This window comes from Nothoprocta perdicaria, unplaced genomic scaffold, assembly GCF_003342845.1.
Source record: "Nothoprocta perdicaria isolate Ctin4 unplaced genomic scaffold, notPer1 scaffold_1, whole genome shotgun sequence".
In the NCBI taxonomy this organism is placed as follows: domain Eukaryota; kingdom Metazoa; phylum Chordata; class Aves; order Tinamiformes; family Tinamidae; genus Nothoprocta; species Nothoprocta perdicaria.
Genome location: NW_020454093.1, coordinates 6,450,489 through 6,463,238, shown reverse-complemented (window position 1 = coordinate 6,463,238; position 12,750 = coordinate 6,450,489). Strand labels below are relative to the sequence as shown.

General features: G+C 37.9%; 1 protein-coding gene across 7 annotated transcripts in view; it reads left to right on the top strand.

Moving 5' to 3' along the window:
• Nucleotides 1–12,750, top strand: part of NLN (neurolysin) — a 34,586-nt gene that overhangs the window by 2,968 nt on the left and 18,868 nt on the right. For 5 of the 7 annotated variants that reach the window (XM_026038258.1, XM_026038265.1, XM_026038303.1 and 2 more), the window contains exons 2-3: nt 7,804–8,060; nt 10,611–10,759. In XM_026038258.1, the coding sequence (XP_025894043.1) occupies nt 7,804–8,060; nt 10,611–10,759 (406 nt within the window). Of the gene's footprint in view, nt 1–7,494; nt 7,569–7,803; nt 8,061–10,610; nt 10,760–12,750 lie in introns of those variants that run through there. The other 2 variants (XM_026038280.1, XM_026038273.1) reach the window with 2 other exon arrangements.

Genomic DNA, 12,750 nt, shown 5'->3' with positions numbered 1-12,750 from the left:
GTGGCCCAGTGTAATTCACTGTCTTCCCGGAGGAGAGCAGTCCCTTAAAAAGGTGAAGTGAGAGAGATGAGGTCCCTGTGTGCTGTGAAGGCACAGGGTTTTCCAAGCAACTAGTGCTGGCAAAAAGCGTCACTCTTCATTTTAACTGTATGAGACTTAGCATCAATAGGAAGTCAAAGGGCGTTCCCATGTTATAAGCTGAATTGATTCACTGTGGCTGTAAATCAGAAAAATTCTCAGTGTTTGCAGACTGTAGTTCTGCAACATCACTTTTTTTTTTTTCTTACCCGGGGTCAGCCAGCATTTGTGCATTAGCTGATTGCATTCAAGTACTGGGATATCTAAGTGGTAACAGTGCATGGGGCTTGCACCATGTAATAAACACTTTACCTCTTGTTTATGTTGTTGGCATGAAATTCATAGATGTTTATTTGCAGCAACACCTGAGAGCTGTAGGGCCTTAAAAGTAATGTGTGTGTGTGTATATATATATATATATATATATTTCTTTTCCCCTGTTCACGAGGTGGGGTTTAAAGCGCAACTGCTTAGTCCTAGGGAGCTCTCATGTTAGAGCTGTGGGCACCGTGGTTTCAGGAGTGGGGATGGAGGGCATCAGACACTGCAGAAGCAGTGCTGTGACTCCTGCCAGCAGTCAGCCCGGGCTGCTGCGTGGAAATCGTCTCCTATGAAAGTCAGTCAGACCAGTTTGCAAATTACTTCTGTTTAAAGACTATCAGGGAAGGAAAAAGAAAACGTTTAACTACAGTAGAAAAGTGCCTAGAGATTTGTGCCATATGTCACATGTATGTACAGGTTCCCACCTAAAATCGATTACTTTGCTGTTACTGGTGTTAATTTTGTTAGAAATCAGTAAACATTGTTGCCAGATAACATCATAACATCTTCATAAAAGTAGTGCAGCTGGGGTTATATTTATCAATAAAGATGTTAAAATGTTGCTATAACTTACAGCTTTTCTGACTAGCTCAAACTGATTATAAGAAGTAAAACTATCTGTTGTAGAAATCCAATCAATGTAGAGCTTGCAGTGAACTGAGATGCATGGAATTGACAAAATTATTGATTTAGTGCTAAAAGGTGCTACATTTTCTTTATTTCCTCAAATGCAGCTTCAGGAAAAAAAGTTTCTAAAGGCAGTTGGAGAATTTTTGAATTAAGAAGTACTAAACATGCTATTCTTCAGTTAAAAGGATAGTGAGAGCTGTCTGTGCCAAAAGCAGTCATGGCACGGAGCCAGGTACTTTGCTAAGGAAAGCAACCCAAGAATTCAGAGCATGTATGTGCTGTTCCAGACGCTGTTGAGAGCCAAACAGATGAAAGAGGTGAGACGCGAAGGGTAACAAGGACTTCAAATGTGCTTTTTTTTTTTTTTTTTTTCCCTTCCAGCAGGAAGAAAATAGCTGCTTCAGTATTAGGGCTGTGGTCCCATAGGCCTGGTGATCGTGGCCCAGTGTAATTCACTGTCTTCCCAGAGGAGAGTGGTGCATTAAAAAGGTGCAAGTGAGAGACATGAGGTCACTGTGCTCTGTGAAGGCACAGGGTTCAGGGTTTCCAACTTGTGCTGTCCTGTCATTACCTCTGATTTATCAGCATTTTGCTAATTCTGTGTTGCACTCCTATGATTTTGTCCCTTATTTTGCTTTTTTTTTCCATGTTATTCAGCCTTATGCAAACTTTTTTTTTAAAAAAAGTTATAACATGTAACCTTTATATGTTATTATATATGTGTTATAAAATAACATGGATCTTAAAATAGGTAGTTTCTACCTTAAAATCCCATCCTGAGAATGCGGAATGCGGTGCATCTTATGCTATATTAGAGGCTGCTGATGCTCGCTGTGTTTGTTTTTAACTTCTGCAGAAGATCCTCATTAAAAAAAAAAAAGTTACTTGGCCAGTACTGAGCTTTACCAAACTAGGCCTGTCCACTGTTGTTTATGTATATTTGGTGGCATTCGAGTCTTACTTTCAGAAAAATGCCAGCATATGGTATGCTATTCGAGCATGAAATAGTTGGTCCTGAGGCAACCTGTCAGGTTTCATCTTGCTTCCATGGCCCTTTTTTAAGGCAGCCCGCTAGGTGGAGTGAAAACATCGAGACGTGCAAAGGTGGCCGGCAGGTACCCGGTGACTGTCGTCTGTGTGCGCAGTGCTGCCTTCCAGCATCTAGTCCTGCTGCAGCCCCCAAGACTCGCGAGTCTTTAGTAACTCAGATCTGCTATTTCAAAGCATGAGAAGATTAAAAGGGTTGCTGTCCTGTTCGTGCTGTGAAAGTTAACATCTTTTGCAAAGCTTCATACAATAAATTGCTATTTGAAAAATAAATTGCTTGCATTCAGAAGGGTTTTTCAATCTGTTCTTGTTTATATATCATTAGGAATGTCCCCTTAATGTGTGTAAAAGGTACAGCTAAAGAAATGTCTCTGCATATATTGGCCTTCAGACTATTTAAATATTAGAAGATGCCAAAGTATTTTGATGGTTTGCATTTAAAGGAAACTTTCACGTTTTGACATATTTTCCAAACTAACAGTCATCTTTCTGACTTTTGGAAATGCACAAAAAGCATAAGATTGAGTTTAAACAAAACACAATATGCATAAAGCTTGGAAGAATAAATGTTCAGTGCTGAATCGTCTGAGACCAGTCTTTTTTCTTTCGTTTTTTTTAGTCTTCTGTTTTCGCTCACACTTTAACCCCGAAGCAGTTGTCCCCAGGGATGTACCAGGGAATACGGGTCTTTTAGCATTTCTGTCTAATCCAATATACTTAGATTTTTGAGTGGCTGTATGGAGTTCTCACATTTATGGTCAAGTACAATAAACCTACCTGTATGTGTTTTTTTCCGCCAAATACTTATGTAAATAACATCTAAATTACTCTGTAAAATCTTACTCGCCATTGCAAGTAATGCTGTTTGGGTGAAGATTAATTTGAAAGCTATTAGAGCCATTAAAGCAGCTTGGATAGTATTAAGGTTATTAATAGATAATCAGCATTGAATGAGATATCAGACTTGAGTCTTGACTAGGTTTTAAAGTAAACAGAAGTAGTACAGTAGTAGGAGCATCTTGTGAACATGCTTGTAGGGTTTTTTTTTTTTTTTTTTTTTGCATTTTCTAAAGCTACTATTGTTCTTTGCTGATTCTACTTCGTAGATTGTGGGGCTTTAGCTTTATTTTCATAGCGACCTATTAAAAAGGATTGTTGAGCATGTTCATGCCATGGAACAGTCTTCTGAAAACCAGACTTAAGTACATGTTTAAAAAACCTTAATGCATGAGTTAAAAATCAACTGGTAAATTTAATTGCTTTGCTCATCCACAGTAGCCTGTAGTGCTCTAGTAAAGTATTACAAAGGTCTCTTTCCTTTCTAAAGTCAAATTAAATTTATATTTTCCAGAAGCAACAAGTAATCAAATTAGAGATTTGTTGGCAAAATGAATTGTCTGGCAAAAATAGCAGTCTCTCATATGAATGCAATCTGTAACTTAGAAGCTTTGTTTTCTGCTTAAAAAGCTTCTTGTAAAAGCTCAGTAGCTACGTCTCAGTTATTCAACTTACCCTGCTTTTGGTAGAAATCCTCATTATTACTGCTTTTGGATTTGGTAATTTAGTGCCATGATTTGTTGCTTTGGGAACAACAACTGCGCGAAAGCCCAAACAGAAGCTCCTGGCTTCTTCCTTCCCAACATCTCTCTGCTAAATGGCATGAGCACTGTGTGTGACGTGTCCATCTCTACCCTGTCATTCCATTGAGAGTGGATCCTTAGCAGAGACCAATTAAACGTTCACAGGAAAAATGTGAGTGGGGATGCTGTCACATTGAAGAACCTTCCAGACCCTGGAAGAAGCAACTGGAAAGATCAAGGTAGCTTGTGCTACCTTAGGCAAAGTCAGGAAGTTTTTATTTTCATGGTGCTTGTTGGGCAGCTATTTTAGAATGTCACTGCCTCGGTTGGTACAAATATATCCTTGATTCTAGCTTTAAAGTATTCCTGGCTGATTTATATTAATTTGTTCTTCTATGAGTGTTGCCTCTTAGCATCAATAGTTCTTTTAATTTCCTGGTGTTTAACCTTATGTAAATTTAAGGACGAGGGTCATCCTGAATCTCTATACTGAAGCCTAACGAGGTGGATGCTGCCCTGGCTCTTTCCAAAATGTGGCCCTGCAGATAGCAACGCTCTCCTTACGTTGACAGGGACACAAACCAACAGCAGGGGGAGAAGAGAAACACCATGAGCTTGTCCTGCTGCTGGGTGTGATGCTTCTGCTAATGCAGCAGGCATCTTTAGGTATGGGCAGCAGTTGTGCCCTGCAAAAAATCTGAATGTCTTGTCTGAAACGGTGTGAACTAGTCAGCTCATTAGACACAGGGCAATTTTACTCTGATTTGGTTGACTGTGGTATGCATTTAACCTTAGTTACAGATCTACCTTTTTATTGTTGTTTTTTGATTAATTTAAACTGAAGCAACTTCAGATTGTTTGGCCTGAGGTAATGTCTGGTAATATCTGGATCTTCTGTAATGTGGCTGCTATTTACCAAATGTGAGTCTAAAATAATAATTGCCTCCTGTAGGTTCAGTTGTTGTGTGATGGAGAATGCTGTTGCTACTATAATCAGAAGTATCTGGTTCCTTCTATTATTAATAGACTTTATTTTCCAGTTTATATCTGGGAATTTATATCTAAATTTTCCTCTGTATGATTCACCACAATGTTTTTTCTTAAAAGCAATACAAGCACAGGCCCTGAACAGTTTTGATACGGCCATGTTATTTTACTTATGCACCTTTCCTTGTTTATTATACTCATCCTTTAATTTTGCATTTAGCTTTCTTTCTTTCTTTATCTGAACAAACCAGACAAAGTTTACCTAATTACTACCTAATAATTATTAGATTGCCTAATTATTAAGTACCACCACTTACTCAGGTGGTAATGATAAGTATTGGTGCTTTTTTGGGAATTCAAGGACCAGGATTTTAGTCCTAAAACCATATTAGAGGGTAAAGCATGAGCTTTACCTGCTTTGCTATATATTATGAAAGTGTATGGCAGAGAGAAGTATTAACGTAGTATTACCAGTTTTAGTGTAGTATGGTATTTGAATCTTTGATAACTTGTTTACAATTTTATGTAGGTCAAGAATATGAAATATTAAACCAGGAGAGAAACAATCAAGACTCCACATATGAGGAGGAGACAGGCTATCAGTATTTCAATAAAGAGGCAATATCTGTTCTGTATCTTTTTTTTTTTTTTTTTTTTTGTCTCTAACGGATATAGACAACCACTTGCTTACATATATGGTGGTAGTTTATGAAGCATTATGGTTTGTTTGTATGTTCCTCAATGCAACCAGCCAACATAGTAATAAAACCTGGGGGCCAAATCTTTTCACTTAAAAGCAGTGCTCTAGAGCCCTCTGGGTCCTGCATTCAAGCTTTCAAAATCAATACAACTTTAATTATTTTTAGACTAGTTTTACAGGTTGAAGTTAATATAAAGACTATATGTGACTCAGTGTTTCTGGTAGTAGTTTGCTGGTCAGTGACTAAGCTTTACTCTGCACCTGTGTTTCTAAAGCACATAGTGCCAACCAGATGAAGGTGGTGAATTGTAAAGACTGAGAAAGTAGTCTTTTAGAATAACTGCTCGTATGCTGCACTGTAGCACAATTGTTTCAGGTTCTGGTTTTCCTGTGCTTCTGCTTCACTTATTTGTGAAACCTTGGCACAGATAGAAATCTTATATTTTCACTTTAATTTTGCACAATTTGGCCATCTTTCTGATATTCTGAAACCTTGAACCTAGTCTGGATCAGGCTGAGCTTCGGGTTGCACCAGGGCTGTATTAACAATGTATAGAAGACATTGTACAATGTATACAATGTATAGAAGACATAGCATAGCCCAGAGGGAAGTGGGTCAAGACTTAATGAAATGCTGTCCTGTAATGGATTTGCAGGGTGTTAATCAGTGGGGTTTGGGAAATTAAGGTGTTCTCCAAATAGCCATACTCTGTGTGTGTGTGTGTATCCTTTTGCTTTTGTGAAAGCAGCTTCATTAGGAGTTCATAAATTCCTAAATGGGATTCAAAGTTCCAGTTGTCCAGTGGAGAAGCTACCGGACACATTAGTGTCTGATCTCCATTGGTATCAGGGAGAGATAGGAATGGAAGAAACTTTGTTTATTCAGGCTTCATATTCCAAGTTTGCAAATTGTCAATGTGCTGGTCATGGGTGTTTCTGTATGCCAGCAGAAGGGAAAAGTAAACATATTACCTGGATTGGTATAGGAGCATTTGACAAGGCTTTGGTAATGAGGAAAAAAAATCCTCATAATTAAATGTAAATAGGAATGTTGTGTCTCAGTTCCGACTTACATAAAAATAATCTTGGCAAGGCGAATTCTAGAACATGTCTCATACAGAAAGAGTCTTAACAAAAACCCTTGCCTTTAAACAAAAGCTCTGCATGCAGCCCTTTCCCAGACTGTTGGCATTTTCCTCTTGCCTTGTTCTCCCTTTAGGCCAAAATTGCTTCTCCTTTTATGTATGCTCCCTGCAGTGTATGCCAAAACCTATCTGAGCATTTATGCACATACCAGACTGATTTTGCAATAAAATTTATACAGCTACGGTGGCTCGTGCTGACAAAATAGGTAATTAACATTGAATAACGTTCAAGAAGTGTCCCTCTTGATAGTTAACTCTCTGTGTATTGTTACTTATTTTTAGCTATCATTGAAGATCTTGAGTTGCCGTACCTGACTATGCCAACACAAGGGGTTCTTTAAACTCGCACAGCTGAAATGGGGAAACAGGCAGTAGATATGTCCGAGTTCTTAATTACTCAGAGGTTTAAAATCTCCCTGTTGCTTTTCTGAAGCTGCATGTTGACCCTTCTGTGGTACTGAACACTGTCAAGTAAATTTTATTCCTCAGATGCAAACTCTTTTAATTATCATAGCATTATGTTCTCTGTCAGCCGCTATTTTGCGTATAACTGAGGTATTGCTGTGTTCTCCAAATGGACATTTTGGTTATGTGGATTTCTCTTGGTCCTATTTGTCAGCTGGCTGAATCTCTGTCTCTCTCCTTCATACAACTAAGTTGAAGTTTATTTGAGCAAATGGAGAGGTGTGGATGCCACTATATCTAAAGCTAGTGTTTTCCTATTCTTGGTTTGGATTCATTCTTCCAAAATACAGCCTTTTTCCAAGTCCTGTTCTCTATTTTTTTTTCCACGCCTAGAGCTTCAGGACTTATCTAAAATACACACAATAAAAGAGACATGGAAATCCAGAGGCTTTTACATAGCATGCAGCCATATCAGTCTTCATAGACTGAGAAATAGTAACTGTGTTCAAGTGCAGTATGCAAACTTGGAGTACCGTTTACCAGGTGGATGTACCAAGAAGCTTAGGAGCACCTCTTTAATGGAATTGGAAATAGCCACAAGTTGAACTGATGAAACTTGCCTGACTTCTTCCTTATGCAGGATCATCTTCTAATACTGCTGGAGTGAATGTACGTGTGAGTCTGCATTATTCTGGATATTCTTTTGATGCTGAAGATGTTTTAACATGGAAAGGAGAAGGGGTTATGGAGGGGAAAAAGGAAGCAGCAAATATATGAAGGTGGCTTTACGAAGGACATTCATCTTGCTTCTAAAAAAGTGCTTTAATTATTCTGTTGCCTGTTTTTAATTTATAATGAGCTACCTTTGAACTAGAATCTCAATATGCAAAAATTATTTTTTTTCTTTCAGGATTGCTAGGCCACAACTCATATTGAGGATGACATTAGGAGCTGAAATTACTAGCCAGCTCCAAGCCTCCTCTTGTAGTGCATCACGCCAAAACCTCTTGAGATGGGACCTGTCACCAGAGCAAATTAGAACAAGAACAGAAGAACTGATCAGGAAGACAAAGCATGTGTATGACAGTGTGGGGATGCTTAGTACGGAGGATGTAACTCATGAAAATACTGTACGGGCTTTGGCAGATATAGAAGTGGAATATGCAGGTTAGTGTATCTTCTGTGTGATTCTTTATTTAGCACGTTTTGTCTACCCATGAAGAAACGCTGAGGAATTTTTGTTATAGCTTATGATTCTGGTCTGTGCTGCACTTGTATAGAAGATGCAGAGGCCTCATAAGGGCCTTCAGCCGCTGTCATTTTTCAGGATGTAATTTGATCATACGTGAAATTCTGCTGCATTACTGAGGAGGCAGAATTTAGAATTAGTGAAACTGTTTTGTTGATCTTTTTGGCACATTTGGAGAGCTGCACTGGGTGCCTGTTTTCTTTTTGCATGTGAAGCTCTGGAGCTGCATTTTATTTTCCGACTGTGTACAACCACTAGGGGACAATGTGCAGCTGCATAGGCTGCAGTGTCTGTACATATAGTACATTCAACCATTCAGCTCTGATAAGTACGTTTCTTTAGACACTGTAGAATCTGGCTAAAAGCAGCAAATCAAAGTGAATAATGGAAAGTCTGGTAAATTCAAAATGGAGAAGGGATCATGGATGAGTATGGCAGAATCTTTGTATGCTATTTTCTAAATGTTCTTTACCAACTAATTATTATATTGTGTCTTGCAAGTACTCGATGAAAGCAGGGAAAGGGTCTCATGTGCAGATTGTCCTGAATCAATTATCTGGACATGCCAGCAAGTAACTAGAGTTTCATGGCTGAACACAGATCATTCAGTTCACTTTTGTCTGTTAGGGGAAATAAATATAAAAAGAACTCTACATAACATTGAAACATAAAACAGAAACATAAAACCATAAAAAGTGATTGTAGTGCCTTTATTTGGATAAAAACAAAACCTGTCATGCAGCATGGATCTCATGTCTTTAACATAATGTCAGGTTCTCTAAAACCTTTCAGAAATCCCCAGTGGCAACAGAAGTGCTGAAAGGAGGCACCTTACCTTGGCTCCCAGCGCTGAGTCTTCGCCTTGCAAAAAAGGGCAGCCTGCAGCACAAATGACTGTACTGTAATATTAGTCTGTAGCATTCACATTCCTTAGAATTACACTTTAGGCCCATCTAGTGAATTGACTGGAGTTGTCACTGGCAAAAAAGACTGAATAATCTTCATCCAAGCGGTTCCTGCTTAAATTTGTTTTTAACTGTACTGATGTGTTTGGCAATTTGGAAGCTTTTTCACCAAAGTAAAAAAACCTTCCTGCTTTAAGTTGAAAAGAAAATGTCTTTGATTCAGGAAATAGTGGCTATCAGCTCCTCAGTACAACCATCAAGGTTACATCTTCCAAGTGTGCTTTCTTCTCTACATGCCATTGCAATAGTAGGTCATATCTAATCTTTTAATACTAAACTTCAAAGCTGTATGTGAAATTAGCATTACTTAACTCTGAAACACCCCATGGTATACGATAAAGACATGTTACCACAACCGTAGACTTCCATTAGAACCTCAAATTTAAGTCCTGTGTGGCCTTTCACGTGCCCATGAAAGTGAGAGCGCTGCCCAAGTAAATGGAATTCATTATCAGAAAAGACAGAGATGACAACAGACCTTACATTTTACTTGAAAGCTGCCAAAACTCACTGAATCATTTTGGACCATCTTGGCTTGATGATAGGAAGAAAAAAAGTTTCTTGCACACTCTGAGAAGAGCTGTGTGCCGGTGCTTGCATCCCATAGATTTTTAAAGCAAAAAATCTGACAATATCTCAGTTTTTATTTAAAAAAAAAAAAAAAAAAAAAAGCATAGATTACCTGCCAAAATTACAGTGCTTTACAATTTCATCCTAGGATTATTGTTTTGTTTTGTTTTTTTTCTGAGAGGGAGGGAGAACAGGAAGCTTGTAATTGATTTGAAATAAATTAATTTAGCTCATCCTGGGAATTCATTTTTAGCACTTACATTCATTGTCATAAAGATGCAATATACCTTTGCAAAATAAGAATTCATCTAATCTCAAATGTACACTTAAAAATGATTGAGTTAAAATTGAGTCTCACTCAGCTTCTGACCTCAAAGTTCAAAATATAGACCGCATCCTTTGTGGTTGCCTTATTGCTTCCCCTTCAATAAGGAAAGAGAGGGGCTTTGAAAGTGTTGTGTCATGGCAATGTAGAAAGAATTTCAGGACAGCTGGGCATGTTTGAAAGATTCAGAGCTTTCCAGCTTAAAAATTGAAAAGGAAGCATCTGTGTCAGCTATGAAACAACATCAGTCAAGACGACTGATGCTTACAAATCATTTGTCTTTGAAAAGCTATAGATCCTGTTTACATACATTTCAGCTGACTTCTAGAGGTATTGGAAGGGTGAAACGATTGGATTTCTTTAATGAATAATTGCTGCAAAATATTAGTTTGTTATAATGAGTATAGTTTTATCCCTTTACCTATTCATTTTTACCTTAGCTGTTATCACTTGATTAGCTTCAGGTCTGATCTGAAACTTCAGGATGCTTTGGGTACTTGTTTTTTATGGTTTCTGTTAGTGTTGGAAAGAAGGAGCATTATTAGAACAGTTCATTGGTAAATACAGGTTCCTTATCCTTAAAGTGTCATTGCTTTTTATTTAAACAGTGGAAAGAAGCATGTTGGATTTTCCACAGCATGTCTCACCTGACAAAGAGGTGCGCTTAGCAAGCACAGAAGCTGATAAAAAGCTGTCTAATTTTGATGTGGAGATGAGCATGAGAGAAGATGTTTTCCAGAAGATTGTTTATTTGCAGGTAAATCACAATGACATCACTGTGAGTAACTTGCGGAAATGTAGATAAAATTCCAAGAATGAAAGAAAATCTAAATAGGTTGGCATATGCTGTGCTTTTCAAAACGCCCATTCCTGTGTGTGTTGCACATGTTTCTGTACCAGTCAAATGTTCCCAGTGGGACACAGCTACCCAGGCTGTGGCTGTGGTTCCTCAGAGACCTAAGCTGCTGTAGCCTGGTGTGCCTGCTGTTTGCCTCCCATCTCTAGGCACGTGTTTCCTTGCAATAGCTTTGATATTTGTCTAATCTTCCAGTGAGCTGGTTCAGGAAGCTAGACCAGCAGAAGGAAATGCAGTAGGAAAAATCAAGCAAATTGTTTTCTGCTGGCCAAGCTTCCTGAACTGGTTTGCCCAGAGCATCCCCAAGCGAGGAAGGAAAAAAGAAAGGGGGACAATATAGCAATCCCTAATTTAGATTGGATTCTGCTGCTATGGAATTTGAATTCGAGGTTGTGCTTTATCTCTGAAGTTGTTGAGAAATGATTTAAGTTCTGAAAGTGATTGCTAATAGTAATTATGCACTATTCTGAGCAATCATCAACTTCATAATAGCTAAGAAAGTAATAATGCGTTTTACTGTAGGATGGCAGATGTGAAATTGCCAACAATGCAGGATCCAGCGAGTCTTGGTGTTTCCAGATCATAATACCAAGTTCTTGCCTAATTCATCTTCTCCTGTTAGAAATTCTTGGCTGAAAAGTCAGGTGTCAGGAGCAGATAGGGGCATGGAGGGGGGAAAACTCCTCTACTAAGAAAAAATGTTCTATTCAGATCATTTTATCATTTAACCTTGTCAAAGATACAGTTGTTGAGATACATGAGTTTAGTTTCACAATCTTAAAGTAGGGGGAGAAGTTAAAATGCAATGAAGAGAATGACTCTCCTAGCTCTCAAAGATATCTTGAATGTTTTTGCTCTCTTTATTCAGGATTTAACCTCTAAGTTATTAACTGGTTCTTGAATTCTGCTTTATTGAATAACAGTTCATGATGGAAAATGTGTGACACATTCAGTTTAAAAATGTGGAAATGCCTTTTTTTTTTTTTTTTTCTCAACACATTGAGGGGAAGAAATGCCTCAGATTTGTTATTGAATACTTTCCACATCTTCTTCTTAAGGAAACTTTTACTTTGCGACCTGATATTTTGACTAAAGGTGAATTTGGTAGTGAAGCTATTCTGTTAATTTTCGTTCCTAACATCTGCACATGTTGGCTAGCAGAGGCTTGTTTAAGAATGTTACCAATCTTCTCCACCCACACGCCCTCAGGAAACTCAATCTGATGTAAACAGCTGCTGTGGTTTTTCTTCCTGATGTTCTAAATAGGTTTCTTTTCTTACTCTGTCTCAGGATTTCTCCATGGAATGGGGTAGCATAGTTGTTCAAAACCAGATATTTAAAATTGTTAGCCATGACCATATAAAAATTCTGTGAAGATCCAAAATTTCATATGTATGCTAGACCTAAGTAACTCAGGCTTTTCACAATCTTAATTGTTTCTTCAATGAAAGAAGAATCGCTTTAGAGATCAGATGACCTGCATTTTTTTGAGACCCTTTCTGAGCTTTGCAGTTAGTAAGGCTGACAGCACAATAAAAATGTTAACATAATCACAATATCTGCATTTTTCACCTCTATTGTGGTGAAGTCATGTTTCCTTTTTTTTTTTTTTTTTTTACGAATCTTAGGTCAGAAAAAAAATGATATGTTAGAATTCTAATTATTCTGGAAAAAATTATATGTTAGAATTCTAATTATTTCAAATATTGTTTTACTCAATATCACAGCGTTTCTTGAAAATCCTAGATGTAGCGCTTGGTAGCATATGAATTTTATCAAGGTGAAGAATATCAGGGAGTATTCTTTGCCAGAAGCAGAACAGGAAGTCTGAGGGTCACAGGGAACAGATAATTGCATTCCTATTATTTCTTTGTGGGGGGAAGCATTCTGTA